Source organism: Epinephelus fuscoguttatus, linkage group LG24 (genome assembly GCF_011397635.1).
Source record: "Epinephelus fuscoguttatus linkage group LG24, E.fuscoguttatus.final_Chr_v1".
Lineage (NCBI taxonomy): Eukaryota > Metazoa > Chordata > Actinopteri > Perciformes > Serranidae > Epinephelus > Epinephelus fuscoguttatus.
Window position 1 is genome coordinate 12,667,510 of NC_064775.1, and position 25,522 is coordinate 12,693,031.

At 41.4% G+C, this 25,522-nt stretch overlaps 1 protein-coding gene across 14 annotated transcripts in view; it reads left to right on the forward strand.

Moving 5' to 3' along the window:
- The first annotated feature begins 861 nt into the window (after positions 1-861).
- The window catches only part of nid2a (nidogen 2a (osteonidogen)), a 42,545-nt gene continuing 17,884 nt past the window's right edge, over positions 862-25,522 (forward strand). For all 14 annotated transcript variants that reach the window (XM_049569891.1, XM_049569893.1, XM_049569897.1 and 11 more), the window contains exons 1-15: positions 862-1,178; positions 2,431-2,616; positions 2,859-2,975; positions 13,117-13,218; positions 13,536-13,675; positions 14,794-14,926; positions 15,032-15,364; positions 15,956-16,067; positions 18,535-18,574; positions 18,745-18,854; positions 18,981-19,114; positions 19,222-19,333; positions 19,771-19,971; positions 20,058-20,288; positions 25,336-25,482. In XM_049569891.1, coding sequence (XP_049425848.1) covers positions 972-1,178; positions 2,431-2,616; positions 2,859-2,975; positions 13,117-13,218; positions 13,536-13,675; positions 14,794-14,926; positions 15,032-15,364; positions 15,956-16,067; positions 18,535-18,574; positions 18,745-18,854; positions 18,981-19,114; positions 19,222-19,333; positions 19,771-19,971; positions 20,058-20,288; positions 25,336-25,482 — 2,305 coding nt within the window. In that variant the 5' untranslated portion in view covers positions 862-971. The remainder of the gene's footprint in view (positions 1,179-2,430; positions 2,617-2,858; positions 2,976-13,116; positions 13,219-13,535; positions 13,676-14,793; positions 14,927-15,031; positions 15,365-15,955; positions 16,068-18,534; positions 18,575-18,744; positions 18,855-18,980; positions 19,115-19,221; positions 19,334-19,770; positions 19,972-20,057; positions 20,289-25,335; positions 25,483-25,522) is intronic.

Here is a 25,522-nt window from a genome sequence, read left to right on the forward strand (position 1 = left end):
ACAGCCCATGGGCCAAATCTGGTCTGTGATGGGGTGCCAGGTTGCCCCCTGATGTTTCCCCCAAGCAGACTTCTGGGCTGATTATATATATATATATATATATATATATATATATATATATATAAATTAATATTTGTTTATTAACTGGTCCCTTGCCTTCTGTCATTTTGCAAAAGTGGCCCCGGAGTAAAGCAAGTTGAGCTTCCCTGTTAATAGGAGCTAAATATAACAGTATTATAAGGTCTTTTGCCTCTTTAAAGGAGCTCCATAAGGTATTCAGAGCATAAATACAGTGGCAAACCACTATTTGCCAGATAAAGATGCGTTCAAATGGTGCACTTACTGCTGATATCGAGATGGAATCACCGCAAAAGCTTTGCGCCCACCGTCTGGATCTCCCCTGGTAAACAGTGTTAGCTCGGTCAGCACTGTTGCTGTTGTTAACACTGTTGACAGATTGTAGATATCTGAATATCCAAACACTTCACTGCAGATACTTTGTTTTACTGCAGATGTTAATCTGTAGGGACCATATTATAGTCTGTATAATGTGTTTTAAGAAAATATACGTCCCCAGGCGTGTCCACTTACACTTGTATCTTGATAAATGTCTTTCAGTGAAATTCTCCTGTGTGTGTGTGTGTGTGTGTGTGTGTGTAAAAATTACACAATGTCTCTTTTTCATTGTTGTGAAACAGATAGAGTTACATCCGGATTAAAAACGCTCTATTTGTCTTTTCTCTAATACGAGCCAGATGTTACCTCCAGCACCGGGCCTGCTGTCACTCAGCCCGCCTCTGGCCAATCAGAGCGGGCCGTAACTCCTCCCTCCCTCCCTGCAGAGTATCAGAGGCTCGGCGGAGAGGAGGAGAGTTCTCCTTCTTTCTGCTGCCCTCTCTGAGTCCATCTGAACCTCTCTCCTTTTGCTCCCTCTCATAGTGCAGAGCTGCTCAATCACCCCCAGCTCTACAATGGAGAGAGGGGAAATCCTGGCTGTGTGTCTGCTGTGCTGGAGCTGCAGCGTGTGTGTGGTTACAGCCATCCAGAGGGCTGATATGTTTCCTTATGGCACTCTGAGTGGAGATTTGATTTTGGCAGAGGGCGACGATGAAACCTCCAGAGTGCTGTCCCTGCCCAAACCCTTATACTTCTACGACACCCTCTTCTCACAGCTATATGTAAGTAGAACTCAATTAATGCTCATTTGCATGATTGTTACTGACGTTTTTATGACCGCACAGCTCTTTGGCTGTGAAAGCGTGAAATACTTCTATAAAGTTTTGCAGGTGATGTTTGCAGCTGTTGAATCAGCTCCACAGTAGACCGGTGGCTATTTTTAATGGTGCCAATGGAGCGATTTATTAGCATGTATGAGTGATGGAAATGACCACAAATGATTCCCTTATGCGGATTGGATGAAAATAATCATCTGTTTTATTTAACAGAAAAGAAATGTTTACATATTTTAAAATCACAACCAATTAAAAATCAATTAATACCCAAGAGATTAGAGAATAACTGTAGTCCCAGAGGTGAAAGATGAAATAAAACTTGTAGTACTTAACTATAAAATTACTAAACTACAACACCTACAGCAATCAAACTTAAGTAAAATCATCCAAGTATAAAAGTATTGGTGCTCATTTTGCAGAATGTCCCCTGCCAGTGTATTTTTACTATGTAATTGGACAGTTATAGAAAGTAACTTTACTCAAGTACTGTATGTCAGTTTTGAGGTACTTTAATTCCATTTTAACCTGCTTTATACTTGTACTCCTTTAAAGTAATTTAGTAGTGTCTTTCCAGATTCCAATTACCAATACAAAATATGATCAACGAATATATTATGATGTAATGTTATAGGTTAGGCAACCCAGCACTATGTAACGTAGCCCCACCTTCACCAGCTGCAACATCGAAGAGAAGTACTCAGATACTGTACCTCAGAATTGTACTTAAGCACTTGAGTAGCTGTGTGGAATGTACCCCGTTCCACCAGTGATTAGATGTACTCAACATGTCGCTACAAACCACTGAGTGTTGCTTTGTACGACACTTGTCATACATATCATCAGAATGTGTCATGCTCTATCACACAGCATAATACATCAAGAGCAAAGCCACTAACTGTTATATGTGGGACACGTAATCAGGGGCCAGGGATCGTTGAAGGAACCCCAGAGGTCCTTGAGGATGTTCCAGTGGTTTATGAGGGGGATCTAGGGGTTCATTATGTGGTTCCTGGGGTCCACGAGGAGGTTCCAGTGGTTTATGAGGGGATACGAGTTCATTAGGGGTTTGTGATGGTATTCCAGATATTTCTTCGAGGATTGTTTTTTATGATGAAATAGTCAGTGGTCTGCAGGAATACACTGGCAGCTGTCACTAAACTGCAGTACATATCGTTAATTACTGACTCTCTGTCTCTAGGTGGCTACCAATGGTATCATATCAGCTCAGGACCTGCCGATGGAAAAGCAATACGTAGATGACGACTTCCCCACAGATTTCCCTGTGGTGGCTCCGTTTTTGGCTGACATTGACACCAGCGGAGGGCAAGGACAGATTTACTACCGTGTGACCGAGACGCCCAGTGTGCTCAACAGAGTGGCCCAGGTCTGTTTATAAGTTTAATCAAATAAAATGTATGATTGAAAATTGGCTACAGACTTCTGTTGTCTTGAAACATGGCAGAAATGAGAGAACATATTTTGCACTGTACCTAACTACAGATCTGGATTTTTTCTCTTTTCAGTTCTTCATCTATTAGTTCAATCCATTATACATTCTGTGATTTCTTTTTTCTTTTTACTGTTTTCCCCTCCATCAACCATTCATTCATTCATCTGCTCACCCAGGAAGTACATCGGGGTTTCCCAGATGCAAAATTCACACCCACACATGTTGTGGTTGCAACATGGGAGAATGTCGCGGCATATAAAGAACAAACTCGAACCAGTGGATCTTCAAACAAGGTAAGATGAATGGAGGGACTGAGAGCACTAAGCCCTCTTGTTTGTCTGAGAGTTGATTTATGACTGGATGAGTTCTTTTTATCATCGTGAATCCCACAAGTATGTCTTCCTTCTTCTGAGAGACACAATCCCAAATTCCTGGAAGATGTGCATCACTTGTAATCAGCCTTGGGTGGGGGGCCTATTTGTAATTCCCCTTACCCTCCTAATCTGCCTCTTAACCTTTTCAAGGGGTCAGAGGTCATCTTTAAGGGTCATCAAAGTGCCCCCTCCCGACTCGTTATCCCCTCCTCCAATTCACACACAGGTAGACACAAACATGCCTTGACCATTAATGTTCACATGCTCTGTTAAACTTCACTTCCCTCCCTGTTCGTCAGCCAGTGAATAACTTGGTTTACCATCACTCCTCTCCACCAACCTAATTTCACCTCACTGCTTATTAGTTTCTTACATATTCTGATACATAACAGCACAAAACCAGATTTTTCTGGCATTCTTATTGTCTCCAGCCCCAAACCAATTTTCTTGGAACAGTGGCATGCACCTGTCCCTTTCACCTCATGTATGATATTTACCTCTGGTTATGTTCCTTCACGCTCCTTTCTGAACTCTCCTGCACCCCTGTGGAGTAGGATGACACTTTAATTTACATGTCCGAAATTTTCTCTGAATTTCTTCGGAATTGTCCTGGCAATAATAAGCCTGTATTTTAATTACAGGGAAGATGGGAGAAAAGCTGGATATAAATCCAAGTAAATATCCACTTACTATTCATATTTAAATATTTTATCTCTACATTTGTTAAATTGCATACTTGCCTGGCGACAAATTTCACATTTTTGCATGTTCAGTGGACCCACTGTTGGCTGACTGAAAGACTCTTTAAGTGATGCTAGCATATAATTTAGTAATGAAAGGACTACTCAAGCGATGTAGTACGTCACTTTCATAAAATTTGGTGATTCCAATGAGACATGTTAAAAAAAATAATGGGCCATTTTAAGTCTAGCATGGGTCAGGCTCCAGAACTGGATACAGCGTCGGAGGCAGGACCTGTTCAGTCGCTCAGTGGAGTAATAAGAAGAAAACATTCAACTGTTGCGTATAAAATTACCTGAATGATTGGCGCTGCCTCTGCATCATTGGGCTCATAGAGCAGGCACACTAGAAACTTTGGTCGCCTGAGCTGGCTACGTCAGGTTTAGCACTTCGCTAACTTAAACTGGGCTAAAATTATTTAATTTTGTGGCTTTTTTAGCCTTGTCAAATGTTAACAGACAAATTTGATCAAACCCTGATAGTTAAAAAAGTCATTTTGCTGGGGTCATGATGCTCAAAGAAACGTATTTACTGATTAACTAGCGTCTTTTACAATGCAAGTCGTCTTTTTGCGCCTAATGGTATCATGTGACGGACTGGGAAGTTGTAATTCCACTGATGGCCACTAGAGCTTCAGAGCCTAGTGCACTTCCAAGGGGCCTGGTCAAACTTCTTGAGCACTTGATCCAACCTCTTTCAAACTTTGCATCTGTACTTTGTAATGCAGACTTTGCGGAATACGACCACGTTCTTTTCAGATGCTTTCCCTAAGACATTATGGACCTCAAACAGAAAGTGTCACCTAGAGGAGCACTAGAGGCTTTTTGTAAGTTCATCTATGGGAAAGGCTCCAAGTAAAGCCAGGCCTACTGAACTTATCGATCAAACAAACAGTGCTTTGTTGTTCCTGGTTTGTAGCATGTGGGATAGAGGGATGAAGGGAGTGGCAGATTTAAGGAAAAACCCCAGGAGATCTCTCTGTATCTCTCCCTCCTTCTCATCTGTTTGTCCTTTTTGTTTACTCTCATGGTCTGGTTTCTTTTATGCTTCCTGCTCTCTTCCTGATTGATCAAAAGCTAAACATTCAAATAGTCCAGTGGGGATACGCTGCATTAAGCCTTTTACAACCGATCTCAGTACCTGGGGCTCATTGTGATCGCATTGCTGCCAAATGCACAAAAAGTCATTGCATCTACTTTAAGCCTTACATATTGGAATTAAGTCTCAGTGTCTGTGTCCAGTGTTGACTAAATGCTGATTAGCATTTGGTGTCCACCTCTTAAATTGCAACATGTTTTGTGCTGGGAAAGAGTTTGTGTTGTTGTTTGAGGGTCTGTATGGCTTGTCAGATTGAAGCAGTCTGGGATTTGCTTCACTGGGTCTCTCTTCGGACTGATAGCATCTTGCTTTGAAGTGATTAGCCAGAGGTGCTGGGTGGGGTGCGTTGGGGGTAGAGTGGTATGTGTGTGTGAACTGATTAACCTGAGGTGTGTGTTTGTCGGGATGTGTATTTGGGGTGACGGGGTGGGGGAGGGGCCAGACTGTGTGGTGTTTGGGGGTCGGAAATGGAGATGAGAGGAGCAGCGTGGGAAGGACAAGAAGGAATATAGAGGAGAGAAAAGTAGATCCCAAGAGGGAGAGAGTTCACATCCCTAAAAAATGGGGTTGTGTTTTCTATGAAATTAGTCTTAAAGAGGCTATTATCATAATTGGAAAGTAATTACTTCACTTGAAACCTATAACACACACTCTGCTGTGTCTGCTACCAAGTAACCCCAATTTGCTAATGACCAGAGCCATTTACAGAGAATCTGGCCTTCTGTATGTTCATGTTTTAAGAGGTGTTGACCGGGCTTTACCTTGAGCAGCATATTTCTAATCCCTCTTTTCATGGGAACACCTGTCATGTTGCTGGATGCTGTTACACAGTTTACCTTCCACTCCAATGAATGTCATTATTCTAAGCAGCCGAAATTAACTTCTCAGCTGTGGAGTGCTGCACCACCCACAAAAAAGTTATGCCCTAATGTACTAAACAATTGGCCATCGGTCAATTTTAGCCCATCAGTCAGCATCTGTCACCCTAGTGTATTGTGTCCCGCACTGATGGCAGTATTCAGCCCTTGTGAGAGGCTTTTTCGTCAATTCAGCATTTTGAATTGGTGGCAGGGCCAGCGGAGCCTGTTAGTGAGAGAAATCACTCTGATTGGCAGTTCAGGTCAGTGCTCAAGTGGGGAAACGGTAACGAGGAAAGCAAACAAACAGCTAAAGTCAAGAGGGCGTGAGATTGAACAAACTTGTTATTGCGCTCTTTAGCACAAACGGCTCGTAAATAATTGTGTTATTGTTGGCTAGCACACGGAAATTGTTCTTTCAACATCTGGTTGTGATGCTAATGTGCTAACTGGCTAACTAGCATTTTGAATCCATCCTGTCGGTCTTGTGGCTTCACTTTTTGAATGACAAATACAGACGACTGCAACCTGCTGGTATGATAGTTACATGGTTGTTGGCTGTTGGCTGTATTTTGTGGTGTGTTCAAGTGCAGTGTTTTGGCTGAGACACGCGATGTGAGGTGACACAGGCCTTCGTTGTCACCAGTTCTTTGAAGTCGGTTAGGCTGTGTTCAGATATGAAAGTTGATATTGCTTTCATTTTTGTACAATAAATATGAAGTGAGACTCGGCAGACTACCTTCGCTTTGCATGTCGGTTTACATGTGATTAATCCCAGTGAACATCGTGATCCTCTGACTTTTCACCTAGGACCATCATCAGGTCAAAACTTAAATTTGCCCACTACTTTGGTTTATGACCAAATACCAACAAAGCTAATGACATTCCCATCAGCGTCAGCTGCACTCTGCGTCTAGTGCTAATAAACAAATGTTAACATGCTAAAACATCAGCAGATAAGTATCAGTTTTTAGCAAGTTAGCATGTTGACCTTAGCATGTAGCTCCAAGTATGGCATGTCTAACTACAGCTCACAGAGACACTAGCATGTCTGTAGACGCTAGGCTTGTTTTAATATTTTACAGAGGGTAATTGATTAAATGTCTCAATTAGAAGATCTAAAACATCGAATTGAATGTTCTGTGGTGGGATTCATGCTAAAAATGGGGGTCCATGGTCTTAGCTGCTGTCAGGCAAGAGATAAAGAAGTATCTGCTGTTGTACCTCCAGACTACAGAGCAGCTTTTCTCCTCAACGCATCCTCTATAGTCCACCATAAAAATAGCTTATTTGTATGTGTTTGTAGCATTATAGACGGTTTATAAATAAGATGGTACACTTAAGAGTCTTTTTCATGTCCCTGTGTCACATGTGTTTCGCCACTGCCCTGTCCCTTTGGGAGACCAGCGTCAGGTCCCAAGTCTATTCATTCCAATGTGAGAAATGAATGTGAGCATAGAATATGACGAATTCTTTCGCCCCACAGTCACTGAAGTAACCCATTCTTTACAATGGACATATTTTCCGAACATTTTGACAATAAGATGGCATTTTTCACAAAGACACATCAGGAGAAAATGAACACTCTCGTTAGATCTGGCAACAATCATCTTGTACTCACTTGATATCAGTTATTAATCTTTCAAAATGAAATGACAAAAACAGACAACCACGCCCATTTAGAAGACCGGATGTGTACTACTTATCCCGCTGGCACAGTTTGTAATTGTCATCTTCTGTGACAGATCATCTTGGGTAGCATGAAGGGACTACAGCTTGCATTTTGTTGTGCAATCCCGAGTTGTAGAATGACAGTCAGTGAATCTTGAACTCTTTGAACCCATCATATGAAAACATGTGAAAGAACATGGTCGGGTGACAGTAGAAAGCATACCTTACAATAAACACAATATTGCATTACCGCCCTCATATTAACATCCTGCGTGCTCCTGTATATGAGCAGCAATTTGAAGTGGAATGTGATTTTACATTTTACCACAGTAGACCCTTTTATTCTGCTCTCGTCCTCCCCTCGAGCTCTCTTCAAAGATGTATGTGCAAAAAAAGAAAGTGTTGTAGGTTGAACAGCACATTACATGTCCGCTGTGTGAAGGTCAGATGAGACTGACTGAATGAATAAATGGACTTCTCTGTTGGACTCGGCCCTCGCCTTTCATTTTGCTATTTGGTTCTCCTCCTCTGGCCTCCTCTCTTCCCTGTCTTTCTTCTTTTCTGTAGCACAATAGGAACTATTGTTTCTATTAGTGTTATTTGTTGTTTCTGGGGGGCCCCTTGCAGTGACACAGGGGGCATCCCTTGAAATATGTTCATCTTGGTTCAAAGCAGAGTCTCGCTGAAATTCAGCTTTCATATGTTATTCTGTCCTTCTGCCTTGGGACAGATTCTGTCCATCAGCAACCATTTAGCCTGTCTGTACCATATCCTTGTAGCTGCACAGCTCCATAATAGCCACATGAGTTTAACTTGGGCACAGACTTGAGACTTGGACTTAAAACTTGGACAGCTTTACTAATTACTAGTAGAGTCATAGTGCTCTGGTTTGTAGCTGCGGGAGAGATGTTCATGTTCACAAACCTTTCAGGATCTAAGAAAAGCAGCTATGGTTTTACCCACCATGTGCTCTTGAGTTGATCAAAAAAGGTTTGAAAAGCTTTCATAAGCCCTGAAGTTGTACAATTTCCTCGTGCTTATGAAGAGCAGGAGGGAATCCTTTTGAGTGCAGCTGAAGTTATAACAGGAAAGCCACCTAAAAAACCGGAGCAGAGATTTTCATATGACAACAGTGAAATACTGACTGGACTGTTCTTGGCCACAAGCCTGGGCTGAGAGTGTGTGTGTGTATGTATGTGTGTGTGTGTGTGTGTGTGTGTGTGTGTGTGTGTGCCAGTTCCCACGCTGCAGGCAGTTCCGTTTGTAGCACTCTGGCTAGGCTGGCAACTGGCCTGCAGCTGCTCTCTGTCTCTCTCTGCCTGTTTGCAGCTGTGCTGCGGCCGACAAACTGAAAAACCGGCAACCAACAAACAAGTGTAGCATGCTCATCCAGACCTCCCTCTCTCTCCGTCTTTCTCTTCTTCGGGATGTTCCAGGCTAACCAAAGTGGGATCCAGCTCTAGATAATTACAGGATGATTCAGAACATTTGTTACAGTGTGTTGAGTCACTTATGCGAAACACAGGCAAGATGAGAAGTCAATTAAACTGCCTTTAGTAAGGCAGAGTAGACTAAACTATTCTAAGAGAGAGCAAACGAGACCAATGAATAAACAAATACTAAACACGACCAAATAAAAGTAAAATACAGCGAGACTAAAGCGAGTGAGACCTAATAAATGCTTGCAGCTGCTCTCGGGGATACAAAAGTTTAATGAAGCCAGGTTATGTTACATATTAAAGTTACATGCTTGAGTTGAAGTGAACAATATATTTAGAATATGTTCATCGCTTTACCTTACCATCAGACTGCAATATCCCACAGGGAACTGAAGCTGTTATATCGCTCTCCTCAAAGCCAGACTCCATTAAGAAAAACAGTGATTAAACATCACTGAACACAGTAGCTGCTGGTTTACTGCTCCCTCGATTTTTGCTTGTGTTACTCTGTAACTTTGGCATTTAATGGGGTTAGTTTGGATTCATCAAAGTCACACAATAACACAAACTAACTAACTGAAAACTTCCTAAATATAGCTTATATGTAAGCCATTATAGATTTTTTTTAGGTGGCTAAAATATGTTTTGCTGCTGCCCCCGTCCACAGCAGCACATTGCTTAGCTTACGTGTCATCACTCCAGCCTGCTTCTCAAAACTTGGGGCGTACTGACTATTAAGCACCCCATACAACCCCAGCTGCAAAAAATCTGGACTATCCCAAAAGTCTAATGACCTACACTGTTTACTGTATACTACAGTCACACACATCTTTCATGGTCGCAAAAGTTACCATTTGGCCTACTTTAAAAGAATAGTTTGACATTTTGGGAAATATTTGCTTTTTTGCTTGGAATTTCGTATAAATAAATTAAGTGTGTTTAGTTGCACCCCTCAGCCATCTCAATGAACTTCCTGTATATATTAATTTAATCTGTTGGGTACTTTTAGACTCTCTAACCCCCTGCGGTGTATTAGATAAACGTAGCAGACTGATGATGTTACCACCCAAACCTTAAAGGACGACCCTGACAGCAAACATTTGTTGGTCCCACAGACAATTAATGAGTGTCTGGTCCGTGTAAGGAGTGTGAGGACACACAAAAAGGTGTAACAAAATGCCTGTAGGGATGTCGAGGGTTGTGAGCATGGGTGTGTGTCTGTGTGTGTCACATACATACAAGGCTACACACTGTCTGAAAGTCTTTGATGTGTCTTGGCTGCAATTTGTTGTCTTCCAGCTGTGAGTCTGTAAAACACACCAGGACAACTTTACGCACAGACAGACTCAGCAGCAAATGACCACACAGATAGAGAGGGGATGGAGAAGACAGCACAAATTAAAGGAATGGTTTAACATTTAACAAAATGTTTATTTTCTTAACAGTTACTCTCTTGTTAGCACACCTTAATAAGCAAGAGCAAGCTTCATTACTGCTTGACAAATATGACATTGACAGTATTGATCTTCTCATCTAAGTGTCTTTAGGAAAACATCTAAGTGTATTTTCCAAAAAGATCTTTATCCTGTACACAATACAATGGAACACCGACATTGTTTAAAGTAGCCACTTTGTCAAAAACAGCATTTAAAGGATTACAATCCAAGAGAAAGACACACTTTCTCAAACTTTTGCATTGGTCTCTCTGAGAGCTTCAAATTGAAAATCTCAGACCTTTTCAGAAAGGTGCTGGTGATGTCACTGCAGCTTTTTTAGCTAGGCCACTATCACAGCAAAGTTGCAAAAGTCCATCTGTGAGAGCAGATTGTCCAGCAGAGACAGGATGTTGCTTGTGAGTGTTGTGATTTTATTACCGTGCTGTTGTAAGCTTGTTGTGAACTGTGTAGTCAACCCTCTGTTAACGTAGCGTTGCATTAGCTACCTTACTATATTGTTGCCATAGAAACATGCTGGGAGCATTTTTAGTTATAAAGACCAAAACTGTTTTTTGTACCAGGCTGTAAACCTGTTTATTTCTGCTGTTAAGTTGTGCATTTTAAACTTAAATGTCTATGGGAATTCTCCCTGGCCTCCAGCCATTAGAGGAACTTCACTCTTGGCACTTTCACAATTGCTTCATTTTTCAGTATCGGAGGTCACCACTTGGTCTGCGGTGTTTCAAGTCCACCTGGTATTGGCTCAGCTTGCTTGGAACCTTGACTGAGGTGGTACCAAAAAAATGTCGAGTCACCATGCTGTGGAAATGTGGCATCAGAGTCCATGGTCATGCTAGCAGCTCTTTGACACTGTGCTGAGGCACAGTGATTTGAGCTGGAAGTTAATGTCAACACCTAACATGCTCACAATGACACAGTAGAGTTTTCAGCACATTCACCATCTTAGCTTAGTGTGTAAAAGTGCTAAAATTGGCTACTTCACACTAAACACAAAGTACAGCTGAAACTGATGGGAACGTCTTAAGTTTCACATGTATTTGGTGATAAACCAGTGTATCTTTTGGGGACCGTGGATGTCTGTATCAGACTGTGTGGCAAGCCATCCAGTAGTTGTGAAGATATTTCAGTCTGGAACAATGTGTTGATCAACAGTGACACTGCCATTAACAGAGGCACTAAAACATATAGATGGGGAACAGAAATGTAAAATTCTGATGGAAACATACACAAACTCACGCTTTCTTTTGTTCTCTGAACTTTTCGTAAGTGTTTGAATGAAAATGCATCTTCGTTTCTGTCTTCCCATATTTCTCCCACTGTAAACCAGACCCAGGGCCTCTCCCCCAACTGTGCCAACCCCCCGCATCCTTTCATCTCTCTCCCCTCGCTGTCTCCTCCCAGGAAAAAGGAGGGATAGCAGGGGGAAAAAAATACAGACATTTAGAGAGGATATTAAGGACAAAGAAAAAGCAGATCCCCTCTCGTAGCTCCAGCCTCCTCTCCTCCCAAAGAAAAAAAAAAACACAGAAAGACCCCCTCCTCAGTAATTACAAAGAGCCTGGAGGCTACAAAGTCTTCCCCGCCCACAAACAACAAGATAGTTTAAAGATGTTGATGTAAACAATTAGGAACACACACATACATTCACATGAGATGACTATAGGTGGAGGGACATCTGTGCTTGTATAAGAGTGTACGTGTGCACACCCCACGTCTCACATTATAACGATGTCTGGTTTGTATGTCGTAACATCATCGTGAAAGATGCCCAGACACACAGGAAGACAGCTGTGGAGATCAGCATCTGGGCTGGGGGTTGAGAGACCGAGGTGTGTGTGTGTGTGTGTGTGTGTGTGTGTGTGTGTGTGTGTGTGTGTATATGCGTACAGATAATCTGATTGTGTCCCTAAGGAAAACAACATGGGATCACTCACAGTCTTCCCCTCATTCACCAAATTTGTGTTTTTTTAACTGTGGTTTTAGAGTGGGCTGGACACCACCGCATGCACGTAGAAAAAAAGTTCCCCAAATCCGCTGTGTTGAAAAGAAGGTCAGGTGGGAAAAGTGCCCCGATTCATTTACTCATACTTATTCAGTTCATTTATTTCATCCTAATCTGTGAAAATTAGATGTTTAGAAATTTAGACCCTCAGTGTGCCAGTAATTGGTGGTGGTTGGCGGAGGGGGTTGTGAGGAGTGAGAAGTCTCAACATGAATTCCAGCAGAGGAAGAGGAGGAGACATAGGGAGGAGGAAAGGGGAGGAGAGAGGAGGTGCGAGGAGAGGTGTGAAGTTTAAATATGAGGAGTTAGTGCTAGAATAATTTGAGGGTGGTTGAGCTGGGCCGACTGTGTACACACAGGAGGTGACCTCATCCCTCGGACTCTCGTAGAACTGGAAATGATTAATAGATACAATCTTCAAACCAGTAAGCTGCTTTACTTTTTGCCATTGGGGCAGAAAATTAAAACAAAATACTTAAATTTGACCAGAGAAAGTAGGTGTTTAAGGTCTAACATGTGTTAAGAAAGTTATTGACAACCTTAAAGAGGAGTTGCGGAGCCCCTAATGTTTAATTCTCCAGCATCTCCAAAGACTTCAGATGCACACGTCCACCATATAATGGAGGGAACTCAGCTAATTCAGTTGCTTTGAAGACATTGGGTGACCTGACTGAGAGCAAATGAAAATTAAAACAAAATTAGCAATGCAAAAACTTAGGGACATGTAATGACCATATTATCTTAATCAGTAGCATTCTGGATTAAACTGATGCTCTTTCTCTTCTCTCTCCGTAGGTCAATACGTTCCAGGCAGTCATTGGTTACGATGAGACGGATTCATACGTTCTCTTCCTTTACCCTGAAGGTGGCCTGAACTTCTTTGGGACCCGCCCCAAGGTAAACTAGTTAAATACATGGCCCTAACTTTCCTTAGCAGACATTTTGACATGTTTGTGTAGGAAAAAGCACAGATGATACAAATAACACTAATGAATGAGAGTGACAGTAAGCCAGCATGCATGATACCAGGCCCCTGAAATCAAAGCAGCTAAATGGAATTCAGCCATCATTAATTTCAATTATTTACACCTGTGCTTTTCCTGCAGTTACAAATCAAAATGTCTTCTGTGAAAAAGGCTTTTTCTCAGCTTGTTACTGTTCCATCTAATTATTTGTGGAAAATCTTGTACTTTCTTGTACTTTTCTGCTTCCAGGAGCCTTATAATGTTGAGCTAGACCTTCATGCTAGAGTTGGCTTCAGCAGAGGAGAAGTCACATACCTGATCTTCTCCCGGACTGAGGGACCTCACTACAGTGTCACCAGCGATGAGCAGAGTGTTAAAAACCTCTACCAGTAAGCAAAATATCTTGAATCTTCTTTAGTATAAAAAGAATATGGAAATCTATCTAAAAAATACTGTTGTTGCTTCAATAAAAGTTCAAATTTTACAACTAAGGTTAATATTGTGACACTGATATCTGTATCTCTATAAACTTATTTATAAACTGTGGCTAGAGAAGAAAGCTAACATTACTTTCCACAAAGAGGGAAGCTACAGTAGCTAGTTAACCGTTAGCTGTTGTTGCTAACAAGCAACATGGCAAGAAAAACAAAAATATCTGAAAAATACTGTTTTTTGAAAGTTTAAGTTTAGTTTAGAAGATTGAATATTGTGACACTTAAATTTATGTTTCAGCAAGTTTGTCTATGAAACACTGTAAACTGTGGCTAGAGAGGAAAGCTAACGTTGCATTCTACAAAGAAGAAAGCTACAGTAGCTAGCTAATTTCTAACTGGCTAGCAGGCTAATTTAGCAAAGTAGCTGTTGTTTATCAACTGTTAATTGTTGTTGCGAACAAGCAACACACCAAAAAGTGGCCAGCCACATGGCGAGAAAAGAAGAAATATCTGAATAAAACTGAAGTATCTAAAAAATACTGTTGTTGTGAAAGTAAAAGTTGAGTTTAGAAGATTGAGGTTAGTATTGTGACACTGGAATCTTTATCTCTATAAACATTTCTATAAAACTGTAAATTGTTGCCAGAGGAAAAAAGTTAATGTTGCACAGTAGCTGGCTAATTACTAACTGGCTAGCAGGCTAATTTAGCAAAGCAGCTGTTGTTCGTTAACTGTTAGCTGTTGTTGCTAACGAGCAACACACCTCTAATGCTAGCTTTAATATAATACATTGTTAAATAAATGTCTTTATAGTCAGAGTCAGCTAACAAAAGAGTTATGTAACAAGATTGCAATTTGATAACTAGCTAAAAAAATACAGCTGTTAACATTAATTTTTATCTTTGAGCTAATAGCTTCCAATATGCTTTCCAGCGTGTGCTTTGCATCTGAAAATAATTCACATTCTGACATGTCATTGCAGGAAAAGTACAAGCACAATATAAACCGGTGAAGTTACTAATGCACTCAGACTGGACTGTGTGCTCACACTTTACTGGTTTCTTGCTCTCTAGGGTTGGTAATACAGGAATTCCTGGGGTTTGGCTTTTCCACACTGGAAACCGTTACTCTTTCGACAACATTGTTCCTGCATCCACTGGTGGCCTCCTTGTTACTCCACCAACTGGAGGATTTCACCTCTCCCTGGTAATTTTGCTTTTATTTTTATTCATTTTATGTACCGTCAAGAGTTGTTTTTGTGAGAACACGTGCAGAAAAGCCCTTTGACTCCTCCATGGTTTCTACTTTTAGGACACCACCACCCCTGAGTATGGTGAGTTTGAGGAATATACAGATGGCACTCTTGACCCTTATAACGAGGAGGAAGATGATGATTATCCTCTGACTGGTGGGAACCCTGCATTCCAGCCAGCTCCTGCTGGTGGTGACCACTCAGCACCAGATGCTCCCTCTTCACCTTCAGAGGATTCTGGTCATCAGGTGTCACATGGCAGCGAGGATGTACCACTGACCTCTGAACCCAGGTACAGTTCAGAGCCAGCAGAGAGGCAGTATGTTCCTCCTAATCATCCAGAAAGAGAATCAGAGGGAGGTGCTCGGCAGACTCAGGAACAGCAACCACAGGTAACACCAAAGCCTTCGTGCAGATGAAATGTATTAACATGTTGTGTGTATGTTACTGTAAACACCTAATTGTGTAAAGGAACATTTTAACACAAACGGGAATCAGGGTTTTATTGGCATTTCAGTGCTTTTTAAAATCAAAGAACACTTGAAATACAAGCATTTCAAAGCTTCTACATCACATTTGTGTTGCATGACAGGAATTCATAAAATGCTCATGTAGACAGCAGCGCTGTGTGGCAATCTGATTAAATTCTCTGAAAACATCACATGTAGTGGATTTGAAAAATGAGGGATTTAAACTGGCAGTGCTGTCTGAGTTTTGTAATAACGGTTTGAAATTGAAGTCGCTTTTTGTAAATTCTGTGGTTATAATGGAATGCTCTTTTGGAGACAGTATAGTGGCGTCAACGAAACACTGACACAACTGCACTCATTATACCCTATATACTGTACAGAATATGTAAAGAATGCACGGATCATAGCTCTCTGGTTTATAGCATCTGGAGAGAGTTAAAAAGTATTGGCTTGGCTCTCAAAGACAACAGGAAAAATATATTTGAAGTTAAACATAGCCAATTCCCCCTGTAGGTTCCTCTGGAGGTGGTGGATGTCTACCCCCCTCACAGAAGTGTACCACCTCTTTCCCCTGGAGGTCACGTGGTCAGCGTGGATGAAGACGATGTTGATTTTGACACAGGAGGTAAGAGACAAACTATGTGTCCTTATAAATATCTGTGTATATGCATATATATATTATTATATATATATTATATGCATATATTGTCGGCTTAACTTATGAAAGGATAGTCACTTTGGGAAACAGGAGGGTAGCATTACTTTGCCCTCAGCCACAGAGCTGCTCAGCAGCTGGCAGTACAATACTACCGTTGTGCTGGGCAGCTCCCAGGTGTGTGTGTATGTGTGTGTGTGTTCAACACTCCCTCCCCTGCAACTACTCCCACAGGCTTTTGCCGTAAATAAGAATGTGTTCTCAGTCAACTTGCCTGGTTATGTAAGGGTTGAAAAGCCTATCTTATTAGGGCGTTTAACTCAGTTTGGAGTGATGAAATACAAATTTTCTCAGAAGAGGCAAAGAAATATCTGTCAACAGATTAAGCATTTTCCAGAAATGAATCACAGTATTTTAAGACCAAGGCCAATCCCTTGTCTAGTATTTAAGACAGCTCTCATATCTAAAACAAGATGTTTTGCATCACATTAATCAATTATCCTTGGTTGTTTTAAGGTTATCTAGATTTTAAGACTTCATACATGGGTCAAGTGCTGTCATGGGTTAGCTGTCTATGAAACTTAGACAGAGCATACATACATTGTGATATTGGTACTTGAGTTTCACTCCGTAGTATTGGCACATGTGTGTGTTTATATGTGTAAAAGCACATTCATTTGTCTCCTGCATCTGTACAGTTCCTGTAAAAACAACTGGACATCCTGTGTTCATCTGTATGCGTGTGTATGTGTGTCTGTGTCTGTGTGTGTAATGCCCGGTAGGATGATAGAATGCTGCATTTTGATCCCAAATCAGCCATTTACTGAAAGAGAAACAGAGAGACACACAAAAAGAAATACTGGAGAGAGCAAAGCACTCATTCGGTAGTTATGCAAGTTGTATGTGGTGTTTTGAATCCAGTGCAAATTACTGCAAGCAGGATTGAGAAATCTTTGTTTTTTAATCGTTACTGCACTGTTTTAGCTCTTGAGTTACACGAATGATGTAATTTTAGAGACATTTAAAGTCTTTCATCCCTTTTGAGACTTAACAGTTGTGTGTGTGTATAAGTGGTCTGAGAAATATTGTCAGATATGTGGGTGAAAATGTAACTTTTTGTCTGCTCAGCAGTGGTGACTGCCACTTTTCATGCTGACTATCCACTTCTTTTTTTGTTTATTTTGAATAAATCAAGAACAGAGTTCATCACTTCCTGTTTGTCAGGGGATTTTTTTCTCAGGAAGAAATGATCATCCCTGAGTGTTTGAGAACAGCACATGTATTAATACTTCTATGAACTATGTATACTGTACAATACATTATATATATATATTACTTTATCAATGTATCGTGATTTTTATCCTTCTGAGGTTAGACTTGTGCCTTTCAGATGTCTTTTGGAGTTCATGAAGCAACAGTGAATTTGTGTGCATGTGAGTGGATTAGTGGGTGTGGGAGGCAGCAACAGCTGTTTTTTCTCCAAGTAGTGCCTTGACATGTGTGTCTTTGAGAGTGTGTGTGTGTGCCTCTCCCTGTGTCTGGTCCACTGTCTTATTCTTTCTGTCCACCTGTACTTAAATGGAAATAACCTTTAATGTTCTGTCTCAATTTACACGTGCATGTCTGTATGATGTAAATACTGTAAACCAGGGGTGTCAAACTCATTTTAGTTCATGGGCAATATGTAATCTCAAGTGTGCCAGACCAGTAAAACCATTACACAATAACCTATAAATAACAATACTTCCATTTTTTCCTCTTTCTGTCAGTGTAAAGAAGAAGTACACCCTAAAAACAGATGATGAACAGCCTGAGATGTCTTAAGCATAAAATATGTGCAATTTCAACAATAACGTCAGTTTTTCCACAATTAGTCATGACTCCCTGTCATGATGTGCATATTTCCATACATTTGCAGTCCTGTGTAGTAATATTAGCAACACCACATCAAACTTAAGTGAGGAAGCAAGTTAAGTTATCAGCTATACAAACCATTTACAAATCTTGGTCTTCACAAGTGCATCAATATTAGATGTGCAAAGTCATCCAGTGGGCTGGATTGGACCCTGTGCCTGTCACAATAGTCTCATTTATGCTTAACATTTAGAGCCTTCTGTTCGTTCTATGCTTTCCTTTCGTCCATATTACGCACATTTTCTGAAAGCTCATGGATATGGATGAAATGGAGCAGTACCACTAGAAATCATGGAGGCAATGTAGCGTAGTTCAAGCGAGATATGACCGTAGGAGACAATGCAGAAAGAGTGCAAAGAAAGATTAATAATACAGGTTGATGTGAAGATTGCAAATGATGATAATGGTCTGCATATACACTTTTCTCCTCCTAGAATCGTGGATTCAAGACAGAATAGTATAATATATTTATTGTTTTGTGTCTGTCATTCATAATCATTATTATTTTCTCTCTGTCTCTTAGTGATTCATTACACTACAGAGAATAAGGAAACATGTGCCAGGTATGTGAAGACTAGATAGTGTGATATTTACCTGTTGCTGCTGGTGTAAGAAATATGTATTCTAACTATTTGTAGTGGTTGATTGTTTGAATTGGTGACTGTATAATGGAATCCAAATATTCATCAATAGCATTAAACATGTCTTCCATTGCTCTCTCTTCTCATTTTAGATTCCAACAGCAGTGCTCCCAGAATGCATTTTGCTCCGACTACGCCACAGGCTTCTGCTGTCACTGCCGGCCTGGCTTCTATGGAAATGGACGCCACTGTCTCCCTGAGGGTTAGAGCACTGTCATTAACTCACCCAGAGACATTAACTTTATTGCATTTTTAAAATGTAGTAGCATTATTATTTCTCTAAATGTTAAAGTTGTTTTTCGTTGTAATCCCTGTGCTGCCCCTCCAGGTGCTCCACAGCGTGTTAGTGGTAAGGTGAGCGGAACAGTGACTGTGGGTTCGACACCAGTGGAGCTGAACAACATTGATCTTCATGCCTACATCGTGGTGGGAGATGGGAGAGCGTACACTGCCATCAGTGAGGTAGGAGTTTGCTTTAAAAACTTGGTATGAATTCTCTTCTCTTCATCCACATTTAATTTTTCTGGTTTGTCTGAGTTCTCTTTGTAATCTCTGTGCCAATTGGTTAGGTACCAGAGCCAGTGGGCTGGGCTCTGATGCCACTTGCACCAATAGGAGAGCTGTTTGGATGGCTGTTCGCTCTGGAGCTGCCTAATAGCCAAGCAGGATTCAAAATCACAGGTAAACTGTGTGTGTCTATGTGTTTGGTTAAGTGTGTTGCCTTGTACATTTTGAGTCTTGAGCACATCTGTAGAGAGGTGAGGGAACTCCTACAGTGTGTGTGTGTGTGTGTGTGTGTTGTCGGTCTCCCAGCCAGCTGTATTGTCTCCAGGGATGTGATGTGATATCAGGCTTCCACCTCCCCTCTCTAATAGGAAGCAGCTGCATGTGTGTGTATGTGTGTGTGTGTGTGTGTGTGTGTGTGTGTGTGTGTGTGTGTGTGTGTGTGTGTGTTTGTGTGAGCTTGCATGTGTGTTCTGTACAGATTTAACCATTGCAGACATTCCACTTTTTATATGCAACTGCCGCACTGTTGATGTGTCTGCAGTAAGAAATTAAATAATCTATAAATAGGCAAACAGGAAGAGAACTGATCGATCGAATAATTTTATCACCAGGTGCGGAGTTCACTCGGCGTGCAGAGGTGATCTTCTACCCCGGAAACCAGCGCCTGTCAATCATCCAGACGGGCCGTGGCCTTGATGACCACAACCACCTCACTGTGGATACTGTAATCAATGGCAACGTGCCCTTCCTGCCCCCTGCGGCTGAAGTTACCATGGAACCCTTCAAGGAGACCTACCAGTACTACCCATCTGGTAACCATAACAACCAGAAGAGACAGCTTGTGTGTTACATGTGATGCCTCCGTTTCCCTAACTCCTTTCATTTTGTCTTTCCCCAGTGGCCACCTCCACTTCTGTCAGGGAGTTTTCAGTTGTTTCGGCAGAGCGAGGCTCAGAGTCCTTCTCCTTCCAGCTGAAGCAGAACATCACCTACCGAGACTGTCGACATGACAACCGTGCCGCTGTCCAGGAAACGCTGCAGATCACCATGGAGAGGGTGTTTGTGATGTACGTCAAGGAGGAGCGGATCCTGAGATATGCTATCACCAACAAGATCAGCCCAGTTGGAGGTGAGTCAAACTGGGATTAGATCGAATTTGGTTTAATGAAATACTTAATTGCACACAAGTATCCTCCTCTTTGTCTTCTTATTAATATTAAAGGCAAATACGTATAATGACAACATTATTATAAGTAGAATCAAAGATAAGTCTTTTAGGTTTAGTCTTGAAAAGATATGTAACTGTTTCAGAGGCTTTCAAGGAGTGTACAACTGGGTTGAAAGAAATTAGATTAAACTTAACCTTATTTTTTTGTTCCACAACTTGACTGATTTGCTCGGTGTGAACACAATCGTCATTACAAACTACCTTGCCTTCCAGACCTCCTAACCTTACATAAAGAGCACAATGAAAGCGTACAAGAGTCTAGTGGACTATAACTTTAAAGTGTGCAGTTGGGTCCATGACTGAAACAAGTGCCTTCTTGTTTGTGTCCAGATGAGTGAATGTGCTTGAGTATAACTGTCTTTTGTATTTAAACTCTGTACATAGATGCACCCCTGTCTGGCTAACGTTACTAGGTAATGTTAGCTAACTTATATTCCCAGAGGTCTGGTGAAATGCTGTTAAAAATCTGTGTCATGCCTAAAAACATGGAGAAGCTATCACAGCACATTGCAATTTCATCCCACCTGAGGCACGTTAAACACAATGCTTTAACGTTTATGTTTGACATTAGAAGATGAAGGTTTTTGATCCACATTTGCTGCTATTTTCTATTTGTGGGACTTAAAGTGGCTTTGCCTCCAGTTGCATGCCCTCCATCTGGACAATGCACAGATGTATGACATCAGATGCAAAGAAGCTATTAGTTCCTGAGTGACAATTTGTTTTTCAGCCAGCTGTCATTAAAACATTCACAAGAGGCAGTAATGCACCAAACACAAATATACATTGTGAATGAAAAACAGTGTAATCTTGTATGAAGATTACATGGGGTCAGGGAGTCACATCCATCACATGGACAGCAGCTACCTGATGATGTCTCGCCAACTTTGGCCAATTTATGTTGAGAGCCGAGTACCTGATTTCATTCCAGACAATCCCTGTCAATCTGTTAGTGGGCAAACACACTGAAGGCGTTGAAACGTGAGGTTTTCTGTTCCAGGGCCACAACGAGCAACCAGGCCACCTAGTAATTGTTGCAATGCTGCCACAGAAACCTCAGCCAAACCACGGCGCAGAGTTGGACAGAGCTTAGCTTTAAACACACACGCTGCAAGCTGAGGGATAATTATACACTGGAACCATAGAGAACAATGTTGAAATGTCCGTATTACCTCTGCTGTTCTGGGTTCATTGTCTACTTAAGGCTGCAGTAACACTACACCACTCTTAGGGATCATTGTAACCGCGATTTGCGTCACAGCTGACTTTGGATATTTGACTAGTTTGGTTTGTTCATTATGAGTGGCATTTATGGCTTAAATCTGGACAAGTGTAGAGTGAGCTGGTTGAGCAGTGAAAACCGAATGGAGGACAGCAGTATTCAATGAGATTTTAGAATGAAGAGAAATGAATAAATATGAGAGTGTGTAGAGCAAAATGTGCACCTTATTGTTGAGTTTGGTTTCTCAAAGTTGACCAACATCAGCCAGAGAAACAGAGGTTTCCTAAAGATCCCAGTCAATGGGAAGTTGAGCACAGACAGAAGCACACATTCTTCTTCTTAATTATGTTTGATTACCCCTCTGTCTTTTCTTCCTTTGCTCCATTCATCTTCTCTTGCATCATCTGCACCCTCCCTTTCTCCAGATACCAACAGATAAACAGAGACCGATACAAATATGGAAATGTGTATAGAAATACTGCATGAACATGTGTCATGTTCTTTTTCTGTCAACACACAGCGGTCAGTCTTTCTTTACCCACTCTATCTGATGAAAACCAGATAGAGACAGTGACACAAGACCTCAAAAGATGGACAGGAAACTAAAGAGGATGAGAGGCAGAGAGAGACTGGATTTTGTTCCCCCAGTTTTTGAATCCAGACCAGGTTTCTGTCATTTAAACGTCAACACGTTGATTAAAAAGGCTATGATGACACATCTCACACATGCACATGCACACGCACTGATACACCCAGAGCACAGCTGGAAGAGCTTTCGGGGATCAGGGGGTTTTGTAAACATGAGTTAAGTGGAGTGTGTGTGTGTGTGTGTGTGTGTGTGTGTGAGAGAGAGAGAGAGAGAGAGAGAGAGAGGGAGCATGTGTGTGTTCAGTGGTCTTACACTTTCTGGGAAATAATATCCTGGCCAATGACAGATTTTCTATCGGGGGGGTTGCCGGGCAGAATAGCTGCCCACTGATGTCATGAGAATCAGAGATTGCAGAAGAACTGAAGGCACTGAACTGATAAAGACACAAAGAGCGAGATACAAAGAGTGAGAAACCAGCAGAAACAGACAGAGAGAACAAATAACCTGACTTGAGAATGTGTTATCAATATCTTACTAGCTGTCATACCATATAATCTGAGGTTCTAATGAATCTCAAAATTATTTTTTCTTTTGTCTTTATTTTTAATTAAGACAATTAAGGCAGCTACACAAAAAGTACAATATTATTTGTTGTAAATAGGTTACAGTGTAATTTTATTGTTGCAGTCTACCCTATAAACTAAAAGCTGTGCAGTGTAATGCCAAATATATAGGCTAAGAAAGTCGGCCAAAAAACAGTAAAAGGTCTTCCGATGTAAGTACTACCCAATTTAATATTATTTAGTAATAGTATAGTGTGTGTGTAACCTATATGCTATATAAAAATGTATATCTTTTAGTTCAGTCACAAAACAGCCTACACATGAGATTTATGTCATGTTATCTGCTGGTACAGATGAGTAGAGGCATTTTATCAACTTCCACAAGAAATATGACAGCAGCAATCACCGTGTACATGACTGGCTGGAGCTGTTGCTCGAAACTTTCCCTGGCAACCAGTGGAACAGACTTGAAGCCCTTCTGTCAGCAGCTTGCAGTCTCTGTCCTAGCAGACTTTACATGATGAACGTGTCACAGTATGTGCAACTGAAGTCCGCGAGGGAATTTGTGAGAGGCAGATTTGAATAAGAGTGGTCAAGATTAAAGCAGCAGAGGCCGTGTGGTTCATAGTGCGAGGCCTGAGAAGTACTGAAGGCTCATTAAGATGCTACTTTCGTCACTTTAAACACCACTCTCTTAAATTTCAGGTCATTTCGATGTGTCAGTAAGAGTCAGTGATGATAGATGGCATTGCTTAAAGGGTGATTCCACTGGATTAAAAGAGAAGGCAGTGCACCTTGGCCAGCCTGATACGGCTATAGCTACGCCCCTGTAAAAGCTGCCTGTGTGTGTGTGTGTGTGTGTGTGTGTGTGTGTGTGTGTGTGTGTGTGTGTGTGTGTGTGTGGAGGAGTTTTGTAAGAAGCAAAGAAGCAACAGGTGGGAAACTGCAGTCATTGCTTTGATGGTGTGTAATGCATGCGTGTGTGTGTGTGTATGTGTGTGCGTGTGTTTGTGTTCTCCACCCCTCTCTCCCGCTCGCCTTCTCTCTCTCTTTCTCTCTAATTATCCCTCAGTCTTTTCTCCCATCCATGTGTATCTCGCCCTCTCATCTCCCCTTCTTCCCGGCCACATTCAGGACTTTGAAGAGTCTCTCTCTCTCTTTGATAACGAGCCAAAACTGGCCTAAGGAGATGGAAGCAAGCTGTGTCTGTGTGTTTAATTTTGTTTAGGTGTGTGTGTGTTGTTTACAGTGGATGATGCCCCTGATGGTAAAGAAAAAATCCACCCTAAAACACATAAACATCATTAAAACCAGATATTAGTCATGAGAGTTTTTTAAATTTTCTTTTTGGTGGTTTGCTTTTCTTATTCTTGTGGAAAACTGCGCATATGTAGACACAAAGATCAGCTGGACTCCAAACCTCTAATGGCAATGGCATCCTTAAAATTCAGCCGAACTATATACAGACATCAAAAACGCTTAGTTTAAACTTAATACAAATGCCATATTTGGAATTATATTTAGAAACAACAAGGTTGTTAAATGAAAACCGCACTACTGTGCGGTATTTAGGGGAGATATTTAGACAATGTAAAAACAGTCGTCCATCACCAATGCTGTATTTCTTTTATCTGACCACAAATGCAACAACAGAATTTTCTTTGAAAGTCAAAACACTTTATTTTTCATTACTTTTGACATTTTTAGAGCTTTATTTTAGTCATGGGACACCAAATCCACAGCCAGTCTAGACGAATGATCAGATAAATATTTTCACTATAGCTCGAAACCAGTTATAATTAACAACAGTTTATTTCAGTGGTTCAGTGGATCAGATTAAGTTGGTAGAGAAAGGCACAAGCTGAATCACCACCAGGATTTGTGGCTTGATTCCCACTGTGCCACCCAGCCTGATGAGTGCTCTCTGGAGCATTTTGATTTTGTAGCACTGCTTCACATAATCCCAAGCATATTTATAAGTCCTCCACATTCTTTTCTAATGATCTCCCACAGTTTTCTTTACTCTGCTGTTTTCTTCCTCATTTTCCAGATATTAGTCTGAGGGTTGCCGTTTAAATTGTGTCCGAGCGGAGCTTTGGTATGAGGAAACCCTGAACACACATCCGCTCACTCATCCCCCTGTCTGTGTGTGTCTTTCTCATGTGTACGTGTGTCTAACATTGTCCATATGTTGAATATTGAGAACATGAAGGGAGTCACTTCCTAAGAAGAAAGCGTCCTATGGGAATTGGTGTGGAGTGATTTCACATGTGTGTTTGGTTAGGCCGGGATCATTGCTGTGATCATTCGACTTTGACTGTCGGATAATCCAGATCTCAATTTATCTCAATTCAGGACATTTGGAGTGTTGAGGAGTTGGTGCAGTCGTGCAATAGATGTTTCTTGTCATGTGTCTCTGGATGCACAAATAATACTTAGAAGATTTGTTACTGTTTGTCTCTTAAGGTTTATTTTAGCACTATTCTATACCAGCAGCTTCAGTATCAGCACTAACACACTCGCTTTCTCTTTTATCCCTCATGTTATTTAATCTGTCTCTTCTCCTCTCTGTAGCTGAGGGAACAGGACTGGAGCTGGTCAACCCCTGCTACGCTGGAAACCACGACTGTGACACCACGGCCCAGTGTATCCCACTGGAGGGCCAGGCCTTCCAGTGCCAGTGTGCTACTGGTTACAGAGGGGATGGACGCAACTGTTACGGTATCTATCAGTCAGCACTTCAAACGGGCATGCATGTGCA